This window comes from Mustelus asterias, chromosome 5, assembly GCF_964213995.1.
Source record: "Mustelus asterias chromosome 5, sMusAst1.hap1.1, whole genome shotgun sequence".
NCBI lineage: Eukaryota > Metazoa > Chordata > Chondrichthyes > Carcharhiniformes > Triakidae > Mustelus > Mustelus asterias.
In genome coordinates, this window is record NC_135805.1 from 17,375,291 (window position 1) to 17,400,183 (window position 24,893).

General features: G+C 46.1%; 1 protein-coding gene across 1 annotated transcript in view; it reads left to right on the forward strand.

Annotated features, from left to right (window-relative positions):
* LOC144494064 (uncharacterized) overlaps positions 1-18,573 on the forward strand; it is a 59,608-nt gene extending 41,035 nt beyond the window's left edge. The window contains exon 4 of the mRNA XM_078213639.1: positions 17,154-18,573. Coding sequence (XP_078069765.1) covers positions 17,154-17,319 — 166 coding nt within the window. The 3' untranslated portion in view covers positions 17,320-18,573. The remainder of the gene's footprint in view (positions 1-17,153) is intronic.
* The last annotated feature ends 6,320 nt before the right edge of the window (positions 18,574-24,893 follow it).

Genomic DNA, 24,893 nt, shown 5'->3' on the forward strand with positions numbered 1-24,893 from the left:
CACACAAAGGTCCCTTTGTTCTTCGGAACTTCCCAGTGTCAGACCTGTCATCGTATACTTCCTTGTCAAATTACTCCTTCCAAAGTGCATCACCTCACACTTTTCAGGGTTAATTTCCATCTGCCACTTATCCGCCCATTTCACCATCTCGTCTCTATCTTCCTGTAACCTAAGACACTGAGCCGCACTGTTAACCACCCGGCCAATCTTTGTGTCATCGGCAAACTTTCTGATCCCACCCCCCACGTAGTCATCTATGTCATTTATATAAATGACGAACAACAAGGGGCCCAGCATGGATCCCTGTGGTACGTCACTGGCCTCCAGTCACTAAAGCAGCCGTCTGTCACCACCCTCTGTCTCCTACCGCTCAGCCAATTATGAATCCACCTTTTCAGATCACACAGCATCCCATGTGCATTCACCTTCTTAATAAGTCTCCCATGTGGGATTTTGTCAAACTGAACTCCATGTAAATGACATCAACCACAAATAAGAACATAAGAACATAAGAAATAGGAGCAGGAGTAGGCCATCTAGCCCCTCGAGCCTGCCCCGCCATTCAATAAGATCATGGCTGATCTGACGTGGATCAGTACCACTTACCCGCCTGATCCCCATAACCCTTAATTCCCTTACCGATCAGGAATCCATCCATCCGCGCTTTAAACATATTCAGCGAGGTAGCCTCCACCACCTCAGTGGGCAGAGAATTCCAGAGATTCACCACCCTCTGGGAGAAGAAGTTCCTCCTCAACTCTGTCTTAAACCGACCCCCCTTTATTTTGAGGCTGTGTCCTCTAGTTTTAACTTCCTTACTAAGTGGAAAGAATCTCTCTGCCTCCACCCTATCCAGCCCCCGCATTATCTTATAAGTCTCCATAAGATCCCCCCTCATCCTTCTAAACTCCAACGAGTACAAACCCAATCTCCTCAGCCTCTCCTCATAATCCAAACCCCTCATCTCCGGTATCAACCTGGTGAACCTTCTCTGCACTCCCTCCAATGCCAATATATCCTTCCTCATATAAGGGGACCAATACTGCACACAGTATTCCAGCTGCGGCCTCACCAATGCCCTGTACAGGTGCATCAAGACATCCCTGCTTTTATATTCTATCCCCTTCGCAATATAGGCCAACATCCCATTTGCCTTCTTGATCACCTGCTGTACCTGCAGACTGGGCTTTTGCGTCTCATGCACAAGGACCCCCAGGTCCCTTTGCACGGTAGCATGTTTTAATTTGTTTCCATTGAGATAGTAATCCCATTTGTTATTATTTCCTCCAAAGTGTATAACCTCGCATTTCTCAACGTTATACTCCATTTGCCATATCCTCGCCCACTCACTCAGCCTGTCCAAATCTCTCTGCAGATCTTCTCCGTCCTCCACACGATTCACTTTTCCACTTATCTTTGTGTCGTCTGCAAACTTCGTTACCCTACACTCCGTCCCCTCCTCCAGATCATCGATATAAATGGTAAATAGTTGCGGCCCGAGTACCGATCCCTGCGGCACGCCACTAGTTACCTTCCTCCAACCGGAAAAACACCCATTTATTCCGACTCTTTGCTTCCTGTCGGATAGCCAGTCCCCAATCCACTTTAACACACTACCCCCAACTCCGTGTGCCCTAATCTTCTTCAGTAGCCTTTTATGGGGCACCTTATCAAACGCCTTTTGGAAATTCAAAAACACCGCATCCACCGGTTCTCCTCCATCAACCGCCCTAGTCACATCTTCATAAAAATCCAACATGTTCGTCAAGCACGACTTTCCCCTCATGAATCCATGCTGCGTCTGATTGATCGAACCATTTCTATCCAGATGCCCTGCTATCTCCTCTTTAATAATGGATTCCAGCATTTTCCCTACTACAGACGTTAAGCTGACCGGCCTATAGTTACCCGCCTTTTGTCTCCTTCCTTTTTTAAACAGCGGCGTAACATTGGCCGTTTTCCAATCAACCGGCACTACCCCAGAATGCAACGAGTTTTGATAAATAATCACTAACGCATCCACTATTACCTCTGACATTTCTTTCAATACCCTGGGATGCATTCCATCCGGAACCGGGGACTTATCCACCTTCAGTCCCATTAGTCTACCCAGCACTGCCTCTCTGGTAACATTAATTGTATTAAGTATTTCTCCTGCTGCCAACCCTCTATCGTTAATATTTGGCAAACTATTTGTGTCCTCCACCGTGAAGACCGACACAAAAAATTTATTTAAAGACTCAACCATATCCTCATTTCCCACTATTAACTCCCCCCTCTCGTCCTCCAAGGGTCCAACATTCACTCTAGCCACTCTATTCCTTTTTATATATTTATAAAAACTTTTACTATTATTTTTTATATTAATTGCTAGCCGAGCTTCATAGTCTATCCTTCCTTTCTTTATCGCTTTCTTAGTCTCTCTTTGTTGTTTCTTAAATTTTTCCCAATCACTTGTTTCTCCACTATTTTTGGCCACTCTGTACGCAGCTGTTTTTATTTTAATACTCTCCTTTATTTCCTTCGTTATCCACGGCTGGTTCTCCCTTTTCTTACAATCCTTGTTTTTTGCTGGAATATATTTTTGCTGAGAACTGAAAAGGATCTCCTTAAAAATCCTCCACTGTTCCTCAGCTATCCTACCTGCCAGCCTGCTCTCCCAGTCTACCTTAGCCAATTCATCCCTCATCCTATCATATTTCCCTCTGTTCAAACAGAGGACACTGGTTTGGGACCAAACTTTCTCCTCTTCCATCTGAATCAGAAATTCAACCATATTGTGGTCACTAGACCCAAGAGGGTCCTTCACAATAAGATCCTTAATTCTACCTACCTCGTTACACAATACCAGATCCAAAATAGCTCGTTCCCTCGTCGGTTCCGTAACATGCTGTTCAAGGAAACTATCCCGACAGCATTCTAAGAACTCTTCCCCCATTCCACCCTTACCGACTTGAGTCTGCCAGTCAATGTGCATGTTGAAGTCCCCCATGATTATTGCCGTTCCGTTTTTACACGCATCCCTTATCTGCTTGTTTATAGCCCTCCCTACCTCAACATTATTATTTGGGGGCCTATATACCACACCTACTAGTGTCTTTCTCCCTCTACTATTCCTCATCTCTACCCATAATGATTCCACGTTTTGTTCCTCAGAGCCTATGTCATCCCTCAGTACTACCCTGATATTATCTCTTATTAATAGCGCGACCCCACCACCTTTTCCTTCCTGTCTATTCTTCCTAAACGCCTGATACCCCTGGATATTCATCTCCCAGTCCTGGTCACCTTTCAGCCATGTTTCTGTAATGGCCACTAGATCGTACCCACTCGTGCTGATTTGCACCATCAACTCATTTACCTTGTTCCGAATGCTTCGTGCATTCAGGCAAAGTGTCCTTATTCCAGCTTTTATCTGGACCCGCTTTGATGAGTCGCGAACACCCTCTCCCTCTACTCCCTTATCTAAATTACCGCCTTCATTCACTTGCACCCTCTCCTCTACCATTAATTTTGTAATTCCCCTTACCCCTGCATCCTCCACCCCATCAATTAGTTCCTTGATCCTAGTCAACTCTTCTAGCTCCCCTGACAAATGACCTCCCTCTGACAAAACCATGCTGACTATCCCTGATCAAACCTTGCCTCTCCAAATGGAGATAGATTCTCTCCTTCAGAATTTTCTCCAGTAGTTTCCCAAAACAGACATGAGACTCACTGGTCTGTAGTTCCCTGGTTTGTCTCTGCAACCTTTCTTCAATAGTAGGACCACATGCTATTCTCCAGTCCTCTGGCATCCATCTTTGTGAACACAAATTCCACTCACCTGATGAAGGAGCAGTGCTCCGAAAGCTTGTGGCTTGTGCTACCAAATAAACCTGTTGGACTGAAGTCGGAAATTATACCTCTTGAGGCTGGTATGAGTCAAAATACAGTCAGGCTTTATTCTCACAAGCGTATGGGAGAACTTGACCCCTTGAAAGCGGAAGCCAAAGTTCTCTTTGAACACAAGAAGCGTGGATATTTATACATCAGGGTTCCCAATACAAGCCATAAAGCAAAGTCCAGTTAACAGTCCTTGATCATAAATTATAGTTCCTTTAAGAGCTTCTGATAGTCTCTGGATCATGGTTAGAGACCACCTGGTATCCTTGGGTCATAAAGCACAATTCTCCTGGTCGTTGCAGTCAAGGTGTCACCTCTGGTCCCCTGCTCTTCCCGCAGCTTTTCCTTTGAGGTGACTGAGTATGAGTGCAGTTGTCCCAGTGGGAGTCCTCCTTCAAACGGCCATTCTCGCACTCTACCATTTGCTTCCTTTGTTTAAATCATACACAAGCCTACGAGAAAGAAAGACTTACCACCCTACATCTACATTTAACTGTCTGTTTTATCAGAATGATACAAACAAGCAAGGGAACCATGAACAAATGGCTTATACTAAAAGTAAAAGATGAAAGACATGAACAAATGGCTTATATTACTACCAGGAGCAATATAAACAAAGGGGAGGCTAGCCATAAGGAAGGGTTATGTTTATGATAAATTCCAGGTACAAAGTTCAACCTTTTAGGCACAAAATACATTGAGTACAAAAAAACATTAACCCTTTCCCTTCTTCATGGACTTTAACCTGGTGTGTGAGACTTCTTACTGCGCTTACCCCAGTCCAACGCCGGCATCTCCACATCTCATCTCCCCGGTGGCCAGGGAGGAACTAAACATTTGGGTCAGAGCCCCTGCAATTTCCTCCCCTGCCTCCCACAACAGCCTGGGACGCAATTCATCCGAACCTGGAGGTTTGTCCACATTTAAGCCTGCCAATACCTCCAATATCTTGTCATTCCCTGTGTTAATTTTCTCTAGAGCCTCACAGTCTCTCCCCAAGTTCCATAACTACCTCTTCATTCTCATGGGTGGAGACAGATGTGAAATCTTCATTTAATACCCTACCGATGTCTTCTGCCTCCACCCACAGATTTCCCCCTTTGTCCTTAATAGGCCCTATTCTTTCCCTGGTTATCCTCTTCCCATTGATATACTTATAGAATATCTTAGGATTTTCCCTACTTTTACCAGCCAGAGCTTTCTCATGTCCCCTCTTTGCTCTCCTAATTGATTTCTTCAGCTCCATCCTGTACTTTCTGTACTCCACTAATGCCTCCGCAGACTTACTTCCCTTATACTTGTTAAAACCCTCACTTTCCTTCTCATCGTATCCTGAATGTCTCTGGTCATCCATGTTTCTCTGGGTTTATTACATCCTCCTATTCCCCGAGAGGGAACATATTGGGACTATACTCTCCCCATTTCATCTTTGAACACCCCCCAATGCTCCCCTGTAGATTTCCCCACATGTAACCCATCCCAGTCTACCTTGGCCAGATCCTGCCTATTTTTGTTAAAATCTACTCTCCCCCAATCCAAAACCTTTTTCTGCAACTTGTCAGTGGATTTTCACAGTAATTTCATTGCAGTGTTAATGTAAGACTACTTGTGACTAATAAATAAACTTTGCTTCACTTTACTTTTACTCAATTTCTTTGTCCATAACAAATTTGAATTGAGCCATGTTGTGGTCGCTATCACCAAAATGTTCCCCCACCAACACATCAACCACCTGTCTGGTTTCATTCCCCAGAATTAGGTCCAGCACAGCTCCCTCACTTGTTGGATCTTCAACATGTTGACCTAAGAAGTTTTCCTGCACATTTTAAGAACTCTACTCCATCTAAGCCCTTAACATGATGGTTATCCCAATTAATGTTGGGAAAGATGAAATCACCTAATATAATTACCCTCTTATTATTTTTACACCCTGGGGGTCTATAATAATAAACACCGAGCAACATCGCTGTCCTTTTTTATTCTTAAACTCAACCCACAAAGCTTCTTTTGATGCCCTCTCCAAGATATCATCTCTCCTGACTGCAGTAACTGCATCCTAAACTAATAATGGAGAGCCTCCTCCTCTTTTACCCCCTCCTCGGTCTCGCCTGAAGATTCTATATCCCGGGACGTTGAGCTGCCAATCCTGCCCCTTACTCAGCCACGTCTCTCTGATGGCTATTATACCATAATTACACGTGTCAATCCTCGCCCATAGCTCATCCGTTTTAACTTTAATACTGCTGGCATTAAAGTAGAGGCCCTCCAGCCTTGTCTTACTTCCTTGAAACTTACTCCCACTGTATTCCTTCTGACCTGATTGCTTTTTTATGTTATACTGTTTTGCTAACAGTCTGGGTTCCCTCCCCCTGCCAAACTAGTTTAAACTCTTCCCAGCAGCACTAGCAAACCCACCAGCAAGGATGTTAGTTCCGCTCTGGTTCAAGTGTAGACCGTCCCGCTTGTACAGGTACCATGTTGCCCAAAAACAGTCCCAGTGGTCTAGGAATCTAAAACCCTCCCTCTTGCACCAACTCTTAAGCAATGCATTCATCTGTGCTATTCTCCGATTGCTGTACTCCCTCGCTCATGGCACTGGGAGTAATCCAGGGATTATAAACCGACAGGTCTTGCTCTTTATTCTATTGCCTAACTCCCTGAATTCTTTCTGCCCATGTCATTGGTACCAACATGTACCATGGCCTCTGCATTATCACCCTCCCCTGTCAGGATGCCCTGCAGCTGTTCAGTGACATCCCGGACCCTGGCACCAGGGAGGTAACACTCCATCCTGGAGTCTCTTTCACGACCACAGAAGCGCCTATCTGATGATGGAGTCCCCTATGACTATTGCTCTTCTGCACTTTGACCCTCCCTGCTGAACAGGGAATGTTGGGACAGGATGTGATTGATGTTTCATTGTGCCAGCTTTTGTGTCGACATAACTCACCCCGGAGTCACACAGTGAGTAACAGACTCATCCTGTCACATGGGACATTGGCAGGGGTGGATTTACAATGAAACGCACCATGCATCGACACAGGGCCCTGAACGATAGGGGGCCCAGAATGATGAGTGAGTCTCTCACCGTCAATCAAGGTCAGAACGACTTTGAAATCCCCCCCAGGATTTACCTCACTTTGCTGAGCCAATCACAGAGGAGGGAGGGGGCAGCAATTTCCCAATCGCTGTTCAGAACAACATTACCCATGGTGCTTGTGGCACTGCGTGTCTGTACAGTGGGGAGCGGCAGTCTGGAGTCGGCGGGGGGGGGGAGGGCCAGCTCACAGTGCCTGATGGGAGTTGTAGTTCTGTCTCAGGTTTGGGAGGTTGTATCTGAGAGAGCGCTAGTCTGAGTGGTTGTCACATGGGGGGGGGGGTTGTATTTGGAGGTGTGCACCCATTGATCCCAGACTCGGCTCCAGAAAACAGGATCGGAGCTGTTAATCCCCCTTTGCCCCATCCCCCCTCCCATATTCTCCATTCCCTTATTCTTCAATACCCAACCCCATCTCCCTCCCTCACCCTCCATTCCCTTACTCTCCAATACCCAACCCCATCTCCCTCCCTCACCCTCCATTCCCTTACTCTCCAATACCCAACCCCATCTCCCTCCCTCAGCCTCCATTCCCTTATTCTCCAATGCCCCGCCCCATCTGCCTCCCTCAGCCTCCATTTCCTCACCCTCCCCATCCCTCACCCCCAAATTTCACCCTCCAATCCCCCTCCCATCCCTTCCCCATCCCTCACCCCCCCATTCCCCCACCAACCCCCATCTCCTTCCCTCACCCCATCAATCCCCCATCCATACCCTCACCCCCAACCTCCAATCCCTCACCCACATCCCAACCGTCACGCTGTATTCCTCCTCCACCCTCATCCACCTCCTTCATCCCCCTGTCTTGCCATCTTCATTCCCCTACCCCCTCCTTCACTTCACCCATCCCCCAGTCGGAAATTACTGAGTGTGTGTGTGTGTGTGTGTATGTGTGTGTGTGTGCGTTTGTGTGTGCATGTGTGTGTGTGTGTGTGTGTGTGCGTTTGTGTGTGCATGTGTGTGTGCGTTTGTGTGTGCATGTGTGTGTGTGTGTGTGCGTTTGTGTGTGCATGTGTGTGTGTGTGTGCGTTTGTGTGTGCTTGTCTGTGTGTGTGCAGCAAAACATCCATTCCCTATCCTCAAATCCTCTCTCTATGAAGGCCAACATACTATTTGCCTTCTTTCCTGCCTGCTATACCTGCGCGCTTACTTTCAGCGACTGATACATGAAGATTCCAAGGTCTCATTGAGTATCCACCTTCCTCAATTTACACCCATTCAAATAATAATCTTCCTATTATTGCGACCAAAGTGGATAACCTCACATTTATCCACCTTCTACTGCATCTGCCATGCAGATGCCCGCCTGTCCAAACCACGCTGAAGCATCTCTGTATCCTCTTGAGGTGACAGTCGCACCTCACCATTCATGCTACTCAGGTCCAGTGGGGAGCGGCAGTATGGAGTCACTCAGGGCAGCACGGTAGCACAGTGCTTAGCACTGCTGCTTCACAGCTCCAGGGACCTGGGTTCGATTCCCGGCTTGGGTCACTGTCTGTGTGGAGTTTGCACATTCTTCTCGTGTCTGCGTGGGTTTCCTCCGGGTTCTCCGGTTTCCTCCCACAGTCCAAAGATGTGCGGGTTAGGTTGATTGGCCATGGTAAAATTGCCCCTTAGTGTCCTGAGATGCGTAGGTCAGAGGGATTAGCGGGTAAATGTGTAGGGATATGGGGGTAGGGCCTGGGTGGGATTGTGGCCGGTGCAGACTCGATGGGCAGAATGGCCTGTTTCTGCACTGTAGGGTTTCAATGGTTTCTATGATATGGATTTGGTTCCTCTATAAACCGGGAAGAAACTGGTGATCCCCTCAGGACAAATATTTGTTTCAGTTCCTGTCCCAAATTTACTTTTGCAAATTGGAAATTTGTAAAAAGGTGTTGGCACTCGGAGACACGGTCAACTGATATTCAGGACAAAGATACTCAAACTCCCAGATTATCGTACAACGATCTCCTTTACTGGACTTCACTAAGTCCCTGAGAATTTTCTCCAATAATTTCCCAACCACTGATGTAAGATTCACAGGCCTGGAATTTGCTGGATTTTTGCTGTTGCTTTTCTTAAACAAAGGAGCAACATTGGTTATTCTCCAGTCCTCTGGGACCTCTCCTGTAACTAAAGAGGATACAGAGATTTCATACATGGCCCCAGCGATTTCCTCCCTTGCCTCCCTCTGGGCTCGACACCATCAGGGGACTTGTCTATCTTAATGCTTTTCAAAGCACCCAACACCTCCTTTTCTATATTGACATGCCCTAGGATGTCAACATACCCCCTCCCTAGACTCTCCATCCACCATGTCCTTCTCCTTTGTGAAAACCAATGCAAAGTATTCGTACAGGATCTCACCCACTTTCTCCGGCTCCGCACTCCCTCTTTCATCCTTGAGAGGACCTATTCCTTCGCTAGCTGCCCTCTTACCCCTTATATACACATATAATGTCTTGGGATTTTCCTTAATCCTGTTTGCCACAGACATTCATGGCCCATTTTAAACTTTCTAGTTTCAGTTCTTTCCTGCTTTCTTTCTGTTCTTCAAGGACTCTGTCTCTCTTCAGTTTCCTCAACTTTAAGTATGCCGCCTTTTAATTTTTGACTCAGCTCACAATTTGTCTTGTCATCCAAGGTTCGGGAATCTTGCTTCCTTATCCTTCATTTTCAAAGGAACATGCTGGTCCTGGACTCGAATCAACTGGCCTTAAAAAGATTTCCATATGACCCTCAAGAAACCACGCTAATCTACTCTCCCCAGTTCCTGCCAATGTTTATCATAGTTAGCCTTCCCCCAATTTAGTACTTTCACCCACGACCTACTCTTATCCTTTTCCATAAGTAAGTTAAGACTGATGGAATTATGGTCACTGTTCCGAGAATGCTCCCCCACTGACGCTTAGATCACCTGGCTGGACTCAGTCCTCAATTTTTGAGGATGTTACTCGTAAAGTTGACCAGGGAGAACTGGTGGATGTGGTTTATTGAGACTTTCTGAAATCTTTTGATGAGGTCTCATGTAACAGGCGACTATAAGAACATAAGAACTAGGAGCAGGAGTAGGCCATCAGGCCCCTCGAGCCTGTTGTGCGATTCAATGAGATCATGGCTGATCTTTTCGTGGACTCAGTTCCACTTACCCGCCCACTCACCATAACCCTTAATTCCTTTACAGTTCAAAGATTTATCTATCCTTGCCTTAAAAACATTCAATGAGGCAGCCTCAACTGCTTCACTGGGCAAGGAATTCCACAGATTCACAACCCTTTGTGCGAAGAGGTTCCTCCTCAACTCAGTCCTAAATCTGCTTCTCCTTATTTTGAGGCTATGCCCCCGGTTCTAGTTTCACCCGCTGGTGGAAACAACTTCCCTGCTTCTATCTTATCTATTTCCCTTCATTACCTTATATGTTTCTATAAGATCTCCCCTCATTCTTCTGAATTCCAATGAGTACAGCCCCAGTCTACTCAGTCTCTCCTCATAAGCCAAACCTCTCGTCTCCAGAATCAACCTAGTGCATCTCCTCTGCACCCTCTCCAGTGCCAGTATATCCTTTCTCAAGTAAGGAGACCAAAACTGTACACAGTACTCCAGGTGTGGCCTCACAAGCTCCTTATACAGCTGCAACATAACCTTGCTGTTTTTAAACTCCATCCCTCTCGCAATGAAGGACAAAATTCCATTTGCCTTCTTAATTACCTGCTGCACCTGCAAACCAACTTTTTGTGAGTCATGCACATGGGCACCCAGGTCCCTCTGAACAGCAGCATGTTGCAATTTTTTACCATTTAAATAATAGTCCATTTTGCTGTTATTCTTACCAAAGTGGTGACCTCACATTTACCAATATTGTGCTCCATCTGCCAGACCCTCGCCCACTCGCTTAGACTATATATATCCCTTTGCAGACTTTCAGCGTCCTCTGCACACTTTGCTCTGCCACTCATCGTAGTGTCATCTGCAAATTTTGACACACTACACTTGGTCCCCAACTCCAAATCATCTATGTAAATCGTAACAATTGTGGTCCCAACACTGATCCCTGAGGCACACCACTAGTCACTGATCGCCAACCAGAAAAACACCCATTTACCCCCACTCTTTGCTTTCTGTTAGTTAACCAATCCTCTGTCTATGCTAATGCATTACCCGAAACACCATGCACCTTTATCTTATCCACTGTGAAGACCGACACAAAATACCTGTTCAATGCCTCAGCCATTTTTGCATTTCCAATTATTACATCCCACTTCTCATCCTTGAAAGGACCAATGTTTATTTTAGCCACTCTTTTTTGTTTTATATATTTGGAGAAACTTTTGCGATCTGTTTTTATATTCTGAGCTGGTTTACTCTCATAATCCAAGTTACTTTTCTTTATGGCTTTATTCGTGGCTTTCTGCTGACCTTTAAAGACTTCCCAATCCTCCAGGTTCCCACTAATCTTTGCCTCTTTGGATGCATTTTCCTTCAGACTGATACACTCCTTTATTTCCTTAGATATCCATGGCTGATTATCTCTTTTTCTCCAGTCCTTCCTTATCACTGATATATACGTTTGCTGAGCACTGTGAAAGATTGCTTTGAAAGTCCTCCACTGTTCCTCAATTGTTCCACCATAAAGATTTTGCTCCCAGTCTACCTTAGCCAACCCCTCCATCATCCCTTTGTAGTCTCCTTTGTCTAAGCACAAGACACTGGAATTGGATTTTCCCTTCTCACGCTCCATCTGTATTTTAAATTCAACCATACTGTGATCGCTTCTTCCAAGAGGATCCCTAACTGCAATACCAGAGCTACACCACCTCCCTTTCCTTTCTGTCAATCCCTCCGAACAGTCTGATACCCCTGGTATTTAACTGCCAGTCGTGACCATGCTGCAACCATGTCTCTGTAATGGTCACCAAATCATACTCGTTCGCAATGAATTGTGCTGTCAACTCATTTACCTTATTTCAAATGCTACGAGCATTCAGATAAAGTGCCCTTGTGCTAGTTTTTGTCCTTTCTTTTTGAATTCTAACACTTCCATCAATAACATCTCCTGAGTTCTCCTTCCTTTTAACTTTGTTCCTGATTATTGATGTAGTTGGAACATTCTCCCCACATTTTGTTCTTGCTCCCTCCTTCTTGGACTCCTGACATAGGTTCCCATCCCCCTGACATATTAGTTTAAACTCTCCCCAACCGTTCGAGCAAACACTCCTCCCAGGACATCAGTACCAGTCCTGCCCAGGTGTAACCCGTCTAATTTGAACAGGCCCCACCTCCCCCAGAACCGGTCCCAATGTCCCAGGAATCTGAAATCCTCCCCCTGACACCATCTCTTCAGCCACGTATTTATCCGATATATCCTCTCATTTCTACTCTGACTCGCGCGTGACACTGGTAGTAATCCTGAGATCACTACCTTTGAGGTCCGATTTCTTAACTTTCTTCCTCGCTCCCTGTATTCTGCTTTTAGGACCTCATCCCTTTTTTTACCTGTGTCGTTTGTACCATGTGTACTACGATCACTGGCTGCTCGCCCTCTCCCTTCAGAATGTCCTGCAGCCGCTCCGAGACATCCTTGACCCAGGCACCAGGGAGGCAACAGACCATCCTGGAGTCTCGTTTGCGGCCACAGAAACGCCTGCCTATTCCCCTTAAAATTGAATCCCCTATAACTATTTCACTGGCACAATTTTTACCCCTCTCCTCTGCAGCAGAACCAACCATGATGCAATGAGTTTGGCTGCTGCTGATTTCCCTGGAGAGGTCATTTCCCTCAACTTTATCCAAAGCGGTATATCTGTTCTGCAGGGGAATGGTCACAGGAGATTCCTGCACTACCTGCCTGTCTCTCTTGCTCTGTCTGGTGGTCACCCATTCCCTTCCTGCCTGCGGAGTCTCAGCCTGTGGTGTGACCCCCTCTCTATACGTGCTATCCACGATACTCTCTGACTCTTGGATGCTCCACAGTGTCTCCAGCCGCCGCTCCAGCTCTGAAACTCGAGTTTCCAGGAGCTGTAGCTGGAGACACTTCCTGTACACATGCTGACCCAGGGGACTGGAACTGTCCCCAGCCTCCCACATGGAGCAAGAGGAGCAAACCACAGCTTGGAGTAATCCTGTCATGTCTTACCCCTTTAAATTAAACTTTTGAAAGATGTTTTAGAACATAGAACATAGAAAAGCTACAGCACAAACAGGCCCTTCGGCCCACAAGTTGCGCCGGTCATGTCCCTGCCTACATAGGCCTCAATCCGCTTAAGTCCCATGTACTCATCCAGAAGTCTCTTAAAAGACCCTATCGAGTTTGCCTCCACCACCATTGACGGCAGCCGATTCCACTCACCCACCACCCTCTGAGTGACCCTTTGTTTTAGATTATATCCAATTTTCGAGGGCCCTTCTTTTCTGCTCCTTGTTATTACCGAGTAGAACCTTTTCAAACTATAAACCACAGAAATTACACACAAACTCTCTAGTAGTGAACAACAACAACAATGTCAAGAGCTAAAAGAAAAAATAACACTCACTTACCAATCAGCACTCTCGCTTGTAGCCTCTGCTGCCTGTTTCACCCAACTCCCTGTGTTCACCCAACTCCAAAAGCATTCCTCTCACCCAAACAGCACTCACCGTGCAGTCACGGTGTAAAGATAAAGCACATGGGATTGCAGATAATGTCTTGAGATTGATTGAAAGCTGGTTAGCAGATAGGAAGGATGTGGAAGTGCTGGAAAGAGTGCAGAGGAGATTTACCAGGATGCTGACTGGTTTGGAGGGTAGGTCTTATGAGGAAAGGTTGAGGGAGCTAGGGCTGTTCTCTGGGGAGCGGAGGAGGCTGAGGGGAGACTTAATAGAGGTTTATAAAATGATGAAGGGAATAGATAGAGTGAACGTTCAAAGACTATTTCCTCGGGTGGATGGAGCTATTACAAGGGGCATAACTATAGGGTTCGTGGTGGGAGATACAGGAAGGATATCAGAGGTAGGTTCTTTACGTAGAGAGTGGTTGGGGTGTGGAATGGACTGCCTGCAGTGATAGTGGAGTCAGACACTTTAGGAACATTTAAGCGGTTATTGGATAGGCACATGGAGCACACCAGGATGATAGGGAGTGGGATAGCTTGATCTTGGTTTCAGATAAAGCTTGGCACAACATTGTGGGCCGAAGGGCCTGTTCTGTGCTGTACTGTTCTATGTTCTATTCTATGTTCTATGAAGCAAAGAGTTGGCATAAATGGGTCATAGAGTCATAGGGTCATAGAGGTTTACAGCATGGAAACAGGCCCTTCGGCCCAACATGTCCATGCCACCCTTTTTTTTGAAACCACTAAGCTAATCCCAATTGCCCACATTTGGCCCATATCCCTCTATACCCATCGTACCCATGTAACTATCTAAATGCTTTTTAAAAGACAAAATTGTACCCACCGCGACTACTCCCTCTGGCAGTTTGTTCCAGACACTCACCGCCCTCTGTGTGAAAAAATTGCCCCTCTGGACACTTTTGTATCTCTCCCCTCTCACCTTAAACCTATGCCCTCTAGTTTTAGACTCCCTACCTTTGGGAAAAGATATTGACTATCGAGCTGATCTATGCCCATCATTATTTTACAGACCTCTATAAGATCACCCCTCAGCCTCCTATGCTCCAGAGAAAAAAGTCCCAGTCTATCCAGCCTCTCCTTATAACTCAATCCATCAAGTCCCGGCAGCATCCAAGTAAATCTTTTCTGCACGCATTCCACTTTGATAATATCCTTTCTATGATAGGGGGACCAGAATTGCACACAGTATTCCAAGTGTGGCCTTAACAATGTCTTGTACAACTTCAACAAGACATTCCAACTCCTGTATTCAATGTTCTGACCGATGAAACCAAGCATGCCGAATGCTTCCTTCACCACTCTGTCCACCTGTGACTCCACTTTCACGGAGCTATGAACATGTACACCGAGATCTCTTTGTTCTGTAACTCTCCCCAATGCCCTACCATTAACTAAGTCCTGTCCTGGTTCAATCTGCCAAAATGCATCACCTCGCATCTTTATCAAATTGGCAGGCAATGATGAGTGGGGTTCCGCAGGGATCTATGCTCGCACCCCAACTGTTCACATTATATATTAATGGTATGGAAGAGGGAACTAAATGTATTATCTCCAAATTTGCAGATGATGCAAAGTTGGGTGGGAGGGTGAGCTGTGAGAAGGATGCAGAGATGCTTCAGTGTGATTTGGACAGGCTGAGTGAGTGGGCATATGCATGCAGTATAATGGGGACAAATCCACTTTGGTAGCAAAAATTGGAAGGCAGATTGTTATTTGAATGGGTGTAAACTGAGAGGGGTGGATACTCAGGGAGACCTGGTGTCCTCATGCATCAGTCGCTAAACGTAGGTGCAGCAGACAGTAAAGTAGGTAAATGGTATGTTGGCCTTCATAGCGAGAGGATTTGAGTTTAGGAATAGGGATATTTTGCTGCAACTGTATAGGGCGTTGGCGAGGCCACAGCTGGAGTATCCTGAGCAGTTTGGTGTCCTTATCTGAGGACGGATGTCTTTGGTACAGAGGGAGTACAGCGAAGGTTTACCAGGCTGATTCCTGAGATGGCAGGGCTGTCATATGAGGAGAGACTAAGTCAGTTAGGATTATATTCACTGGAGTTTAGAAGAGTGAGAGGGGATCTCATGGAAACTTATAAAATTCTAACAGGATTAAACAGGGTAGATTCAGAAAGAACGTTCCTGATGGCAGGGGAGTCCAGAACTCGGGGTCATAGTTTGTTTTTAAGTTTATTTATTATTGCGCATACACTGGGAGAACCTATGCACTCCACACAGCCAGTGACCCAAGCCAGTAATCGAACCCGGGTCCCTGGCGCTATGAGACAGCAGTGCTAACCACTGAGCCACCATGCCACCCTCGGGGAGGATAAGGAGACAACCTTTTAGGACTGAGGTGAGGAGAAATTTCTTCACCCAGAGGGCTGAATGTGTGGAATTCATTATCACAGAATGTAGTTGAGACCAAAACATTCAAGAAGAAATTAGGTTTTACTCTTGGGGCTAAAGGGAACAAGGGATATTGGGAGGGAGGGGGGTGGGGGTGGGGGGGAGGGGTGGGGGTGTGGGGGGTGGGGGGGGTGGGGGGGGGAGGGTGCGCAAAAGGGGGATCTGGATGTTAAATTTGATGATCGGCTCTGATCAAAATGAATGCCAGAGCCGAAAGGCCTACTCCTGCTTCTAATTTCGATGTTTCTGTGTAATACCAGGTCCAGGTCAGACTGGTGCCTCTTCCTCAGCTGTCCTCCGAGACCCTGTGAGCTCGGCTGAACTTGTCCCCTCCTATTACCACTGGCCCTTAGGCACTGCCATTTTGGAGTCTGTGTGGATTGTGTGTCCATGGCTGAGGTTTATCCTGATGGAGTGAATGAGCTCGTTCATGCTCGTTCGGCACTGAGTTACTCAACATCTCTGCCCCCAGTTGGCACTGATGGTATTGGCAGCGTGTGCCTATGCCACATTGCCTCTCGTGACGACACCTTGACCAAACACTGCTGAGAGTGGAGTTTTTTGGTGGCATTTAAATACAGCAGCTGGCTATGACGACAGGAAACATGCCACCCAGGCTTGTCCTGACACTGAGGACAGCCAGAAACACCTGAGTGCAAAGTTAGTGAGGACGGCTGGAAGATTTCCCGTGTTTTCCCACTGGCTGCCGCAACAGGAATCTCCACGTTCCTGCCCCTCCAGCACAGAACATTGGCCAGAATTCTCCAACATTGCCCACAGCTGGGGTTCTCCAGTCCTGCTGCTCTGAATGGAGATTTGGCTAAGTGCCAAATTCTCCATTCTCGCCGGCAGGAGTGTACGAAATCAGAGAATTATGACTGTTGTGTCTAATGGGGTGAATTCCGCCGATTAATTTTATATTGACTCTCTCCATCCTTTCTTCTGTAAGATGCATCAGCTCCCATTTCTGTGCATTAAACTCCATCTGCCGCTTGTCTGCCCATTCGGCTCGCTTCTCTATGATGTTACTGCAGCTGGGGACTAACTGAATGCTGGAGGCTGCTCAATGGGCTGAATGACCAACTCCTGGTCCCATCATCCTGACAACCTACTTGCTTTCCAAACAGGTTTTGTCAGGAGAAAGAAAATTAATATTTGATCCTCCTCACTCTGTTGCAGGGCTTTTGTCCAGAAAGTTGAGGTAGAACAACATCCAGAACTTGTGACTGAATTCCTGAAGGACTTGGAACAAGACAACCGAAATTTTGATAGGAGCTATTTTGACATTGCTTTTTACAACACTAATGGCCCAATGGAAATAGGGTTTCTAAAGACTGGAGAATGATGGTTTTCTGGAAGGTTCTGCTACCTTTGCAGACATTGAACAGTGAGATGTGCTTAACTCAATTCTAAAACTGTCTAACTTTCCGCTAAGTACATATTGGGTTTAAGCTGGAATATTGAGCGTAGTTTTGGTCTCCTTACCTGAGACAGGATAGACTGACCTTGGAGGGAATGCAATGAATGTTCATCAGACAGATTATGTCAATGTGTCAGAGTTGGGATTTTGTACAATTCCACCAATGCCCCATCTCCAAATCTCTGTGAGCCTGTTTAGAAATATTGCCCTCGACTGGAGGTTAGTAATTTCTGACTCCCACACACACTGCAGCATTGAGACTTTATTCCAAATTATTCAGCTCCATTATCATCAACAGGGAACATTTCTTCCTCATTTACAGACACTGTTTCCATTGTTTGTTTAGTTCAGTCATTCGAAACAATGGTTCTTCCCAGATGTCCAGTCTGTTTAGATTGATCGATAGGATGTGTGCGTCACTGGCTGGGCCGGCATTTATCACCACCCTTAACTGTCTTGGAGAATGTGGTGCTGAACTGCTTTCTGAAACTCCTGCAGTCCATAGTTCACCCACAGTGCTGTCAGGGAGGGAGTTCCGGTATCCTGACCAAATGGCAGTGCAGGAACAGCGATATATCTCCAAGTCATAATCCCGAGAGACTTTTCGGGGAATATCCAGGGGGTGGGGTTCCCACATGTCTCCTGTCCTTGTCCTTCTAGATGGCAACAATGGGTTCAGTTCAACATCCCCCCACGCAGTGCTGTGATAGACAAACTTTTGTTGTCACCTGGGGTTGTAACTCTTTGGTTGGAATTTCAGCAATTCCGGGGTGGGTGAGGCTCGCAGAACGGAAATCTCCGTGTGCCTCGGGCAGGATTTTACGATCTCATCTGAGCGAGGATGTAAAATCCAGCCCTTTGTGTTTCCCAAGTTAAATAAAAACAGAAGCTCTTCAAACCTGCTGCACCAGTCCATAAGATCACGGCTGATCTCCACCCTAACCTCCCCCTTCCCACACTGTCCCTCCAGTGAGTAACCTGTCTGATAAACCAGCATTGCTGTCCCTCGAAACTACGTTCATCCATCCTTGGGTAAGGAGAACAAACAGACAGGGGTGCTCTCACTATATAATTGAAACCTATGTATTTATCCTGCTAATCCCCCTGGCGTCTTTGTTTGTCTTTTGTTTCTCGAACTGCTGGGAATGTATTCTCACTGTGAAATAAAGAGGGTGATGCATCGCAACCTTTGGTCTCATGTTAGATTCTTACTCTGAAAATAAATCTGTGTGACTGGTCACATCACGAGTTTCCACAGAACCACAGAAAATTACAGCTCAGAAACAGGCCTTTTGGCCCCTCTTGTCTGTGCCGAACCATTTTTTTGCCTCGTCCCACTGACCTGCACTTGGACCATATCCCTCCACACCCCTCTCATCCATGAACCCGTCCAAGTTTTTCTTAAATGTTAAAAGCATTTACCACTTTATCCGGCAGCTCATTCCACACTCCCACCACTTTCTGCGTGAAGAAGCCCCCCCTAATATTCCCTTTAAACCTTTCTCCTTTCACCCTTAACCCATGCCCTCTGGTTTTTTTTCTCCCCGAGCCTCAGTGGAAAAAGCCTACTTGCATTCACTCTATCTATACCCATCAAAATCTTACACACCTCGATCAAATCTCCCCTTATTCTTCTCCGCTCCAGGGAATAAAGTCCCATCCTATTCAATCTCTCTCTGTAACTCAGCTTCTCATATCCCGGCAACATCCTTGTGAACCTTCTCTGCACTCTTTCAACCTTATTTACATCCTTCCTGTAACTAGGTGACCAAAACTGTACACAATACTCTAAATTTGGCCTCACCAATGCCTCATATAACCTTACCATAACACTCCAACTTTTATACACGATACTCCGATTTATAAAGGCCAATGTACCAAAGGCACTCTTTACGACCCTATCCACCTGTGACGTCACTTTTAGGGAATTCTGTACCTGTATTCCCCGATCCCTCTGTTCAGCTGCCCTCTTCAGAGTCCTACCATTTACCCTGTACATTCTACTTTGGTTTGTCCTTCCAAAGATCTCACACTTGTCTGCGTTAAATTCCATTTGCCATTTTTCAGCCCATTTTTCTGGTTGGTCCAAATCCCTCCGCAAGCTTTGAAAACCTTCCTCACTGTCCACTACACCTCCAATCTTTGTATCATCAGCAAATTTGCTGATCCAATTTACCACATTATCATCCAGATCATTGATATAGATAACAAACAACAATGGACCCAACACCGATCCCTGCGGCACACCACTAGTTACAGACCTCCACTCAGAGAAGCAATCCTCCACAACCACTCTCTGACTTCTTCCATTGAGCCAGTGTCTAATCCAATTTACTACCTCCCCATGTATACCTAGCGACTGAACCTTCCTAACTAACCTCCCATGAGGGACCTTATCAAAGGCCTTGCTGAAATCCAGGTCGACAACATCCACCGCCTTCCCTTCACGAATTATCCTGGTAACCTCCTCAAAAAACTCGAATAGATTGGTCAAACATGACCTGCCACACACAAAGCCATGTTGACTCTCCCTCATAAGTCCCTGTCTATCCAAATATTTGTCGATCCTATCCCTTATCACACCTTCCAATAACATGCTCACCACCAATGCCAAACTTACTGGCCTATAATTTCCCGGATATCTTTTGGAACCTTTTTTAAACAACGGAACAACATGAGGCACCCTCCAATCATCCGGCACCTCCCCCGTGAATACTGACATTTTAAATATGTCTGCCAGGGCCCCTGCAAGTTCATCACTAGCTTCCCTCAAGGTCCGTGGGAATACCCTGTCCAGTCCTGGGGATTTATCCACTCTGATTTGCCTCAAGACAGCGAGCACCTCCTCCCCTTTAATCTGTAAAGGTTCCATGACCACCCTAACTATTTGCCCTATTTCCATAGACTCAATGCCCGTTTCCTCAGTAAATACGGATGCAAAAAAACCATTTAGTATCTCCCCCATCTCTCTTGGTTCCATACACAGTCTACCATTCTGGTCTTCAAGAGGACCAATTTTATCCCTCACGATCCTTTTGCTCCTCACATACTTATCGAAGTTCTCCGGATTTTCCTTCACTCTGTCTGCCAAAGCAACCTCATGTCTTCTTTTAGCCGTCCTGATTTCCCTCTTAAGTAGCTTCTTGCACTTTTTATACTCCTCGAGCATCTGATCTGTTCCTTGCTGCCTATACATTTCATACAACTCTCTCTTCCTCTTAATCAGTGTTACAATCTCCCTCAAGAACAAGGTTCCTTATTCCTATTTACTTTGCCTTTAATCCTGACAGGAACATACAAACTCTGAACTCTCAAAATTTCTCCTTTGAAGGCCTCCCACTTTCCATTTACATCCTTACCAGAGAACAGCCTGTGCCAATCGACACTTCCCAGATCCCTTCTCATTTCATCAAATTTGGCCTTTTTCCAGTTCAGAACTTCAACCCGAGGACCAGCTCTATCCTTATCCATGATCAGGTTGAAACTAATGGCATTATGATCACTGGATCCAAAGTGTTCCCTCACACTCACATCCATCACCTGCCCCAACTCATTTCCCAATAGGAGATCCAATATCGCATCCTCTCTAGTTTCATATTCGATAAACTCACCACATTTCAGTGAAATAATTCTGTTGAAATATTGAGATGTGAAAGTAAAGAATGAGAAAGAATGAAGAGACAGGGAGTAATTTATTGGGGGATGTAACACTTGGAGAGTGAGCTCCATATTTGTCAGCTCCCATCCCCGAGCAGCCTCACACTTCAATCTGTCAAACTCCACTCTGAACAGTGTTTCTAACTCTGTCAATGGGAATTCACTGAGAAAAATCACAGGATAGAACATAGAACATAGAACATAGAAAGCCACAGCACAAACAGGCCCTTCGGCCCACATGTTGCGCCGATCACATCCCCACCTCGAGGCCTATCTATAGCCCTCAATCCCATTAAATCCCATGTACTCATCCAGAAGTCTCTTAAAAGACCCCAACGAGTTTGCCTCCACCACCACCGACGTCAGCCGATTCCACTCACCCACCACCCTCTGAGTGAAAAACTTACCCCTGACATCTCCTCTGTACCTACCCCCTAGCACCTTAAACCTGTGTCCTCTCGTAGCAACTATTTCAGCCCTTGGAAATAGCCTCTGAGAGTCTACCCTATCCAGACCTCTCAACATCTTGTAAACCTCTATCAGGTCACCTCTCATCCTTCGTCTCTCCAGGGAGAAGAGACCAAGCTCCCTCAACCTATCCTCATAAGGCATGCCCCCCAATCCAGGCAACATCCTTGTAAATCTCCTCTGCACCCTTTCAATGGCTTCAACATCTTTCCTGTAATGAGGTGACCAGAACTGCGCGCAGTACTCCAAGTGGGGTCTAACCAGGGTCCTATAAAGCTGCAGCATTATCTCCCGACTCCTAAACTCAATCCCTCGATTAATGAAGGCCAGTACGCCGTACGCCTTCTTGACCGCATCCTCCACCTGCGAGGCCGATTTAAGAGTCCTATGGACCCGGACCCCAAGGTCCTTCTGATCCTCGACACTGCTAAGAATGGTACCCTTCATATTATACTGCTGCTTCATCCCATTGGTTCTGCCAAAATGGATCACCACACACTTATCCGGGTTGAAGTCCATCTGCCACTTCTCTGCCCAGGATAGACAGAGAGCAACACACAACAACTCATGGATCAATCATTGACCTGGCGTTGGGAAATCCTTCTCTATTGGAAAACTCCCCAATCTGGGTGGGTAGGGGAGGAATCTGGGGTGGGATCTGCTTATTCCGGATCTTATTTCCCTTTCCCCAGACATTCAAATTTCCACCACAAATTTCTAACAGCTCACATTCTGGTAATCAGACGCACAGTGGGGAAAAGATCGAGTGGTTTAGGAAATGGGATTGGAAGACGGATTTTTGTCTTGGGATCTATGGGCTGTGATTCCAAATGGGACTTTACTCTCGAGTGATCTGTGTTTCTCCTGCACCAGGAGACTGTGATGCTGACCAAGCGTCATCTGAAATGTGGACAATATTCCCGACCCCAGCACTGACATCTCTTCCCCAGACTGACTGCTCTGAAAAGATGTGCAAACCGAACCGATGCCAGGACTGTATGAGGAGAGATTGGGGAAAATGGGGTTGTATTCTCTTGAGTTTTGAAGAATGAGAGGTGATCTGACTGAAATTTATAAAACTCCTACAGTCTGTGACAGGGTGGATGTGGGTGGGATGTTTATCCTGGCTGCTGAGTCTCGAACCAGGGGACATAATCTCAGAATAGGATAGAGATGAGGAGGAATTGCTTCACTCAGTGGATGGTGAATCTTTGGAATTCTCTTGAACATTACGTTGACTGGGAGACTGTGAGGCACATGACTGGCCCTGCTCTTTACAGACTGAAAACAAATCAGGGGACTAATACATCATATCCTGTCATGGTAATAATGATTGACAGTAGTTTAAGACAGGCACCCATAAGGGAGACTGCACATCATATCACAACATGAGTGTCACTATCTCACATGTATTCGCATCGTATCAAACAGCACTCTGACCTGAGAATTTCCTTTTTCCCCAAAATTCAACAGATTATTCATACAATTCATAATGAAACAGTATTTATCAAGGAACTCTGACCCCAAGATACTGTAAGAATGAATTAATAGGTTTAGTTACAAAAGGAATGAATCTAACACCCCTGCATTCGAGTAAAGTGATGTGGAGATGCCGGCGTTGGACTGGGGTAAGCACAGTAAGAAGTTTAACAACACCAGGTTAAAGTCCAACAGGTTTATTTGGTAGCAAAAGCTAAACCTGTTGGACTTTAACCTGGTGTTGTTAAACTTCTTACTTCGAGTAAAGTCACATGCTGAGACCCCAAGGATCTAATGTCAGCAGAACTTGTCAGGAGGTGTAAGTTGTGAAGGCAGAGCCATTCAAGGGGTCAGACCCTGAGATAGGTTAGGGAGCGGGAACTGTGCTGGTCAGCTACAGCTGAGTAAGACAGTAGCCAAAGCCGTGTTGTGCGGCCAGAGCCCTGAAAAGATACATTGCCTGAAATCAGCCTGATTAGAACTGTGCAGGTTCGAAAACAAACTGTGCAGAGACGGGCAGCGATGGAACACCATCAGGAAAACACAGTAAGAAGTCTCACAATGGGTACAGACAATGTGAGTGCAGAGAGGGTTAAGCACAGGTTAAAGAGGTGTTTATTGTCTCCGCTGCAAGACGTGCCGGATCATCGACACGGATGTCATCATCTCACGTGAGAACACCATCCACCAGGTACACGGTACCTACTCTTGTGACTCTGCCAATGTTGTCGACCTGATACGCTGCAGGAAGGGATGTCCCGAGGCATGGTACATTGGGGAGACCATGCAGTCGCTACGACAACGGATGAATGAACACCACTCGACAATCACCAGGCAAGACTGTTCTCTTCCTGTTGGGGAGCACTTCAGCGGTCACGGGCATTTGGCCTCTGATCTTCGGGTAAGTGTTCTCCAAGGCGGCCTTCACGACATACGACAGCGCAGAATCGCTGAGCAAAAACTGATCGCCAAGTTCCGCACATGAGGACGGCATCAACCGGGATCTTGGGTTCATGTCACACTGTCTGTAACCCCCCATGACTTGCCTAGACTTGCAAAATCTCACTAACTGTCCTGGCTGGAGACAATACACATCTTTTTAACCTGTGCTTAACCCTTTCTCCACTCACATTGTCTGTACCTTTAGACTTGATTACTTGTAAAGACTTGCATTCCAACCATTATTTTGTAAATTGAGATTGTGTCTTTATATGTACTGTTTGTGAACAGAACTCCCACTCAACTGATGAAGGAGCAGCGCACTGAAAGCTTGTGGCTTGTGCTACCAAATAAACCTGTTGGACTTTAACCGGCTGTTGTGAGACTTCTTACTGTGTTTACCCCAGTCCAACGCTGGCATCTCCACATCAGGAAAACAGGAAGAGAGTGCCGGGAACTCCCATTGGGAAGCTGAGGGCTCCATCATGAGGTTTATAGCGGAACAACACCCCAGGTTGTCGAGTAGTAAAAGCAAAGATGACAATGGCTTCAGCACATGGCTGGAATGTGACTGGTGGACTGTTTAACAATGGAGACAGGAGCATCAGCAGTAAATGATGCCCTGGGAGGTGTAGAAGAATGTGACACAGACTATGAACATGTCTTTGATAGGTTCTTCTGAAGAGGTTCGAAAAGGAAAGTCCGGAGTTAGTTAGCTCACAGAGCACATCTGTGTGCTTTACATCTGAGTGAAAATTACAAAGGCCGGGATTCTCCCAAAAAAACTCTCTTTGCCGAATTCACATAAGAACTGGAGTAAATCCCACTGTTTCTTTCAGCAGGATGTTCAATATGAATCTCCCACACTCTGAGCCCTGACCCCGCCATCCCCAGATATTTTCAGATGGTGTTCCCAAGAAAGAGTGATTGAAACAAGCTTGTGCTTTTGTCAAAAA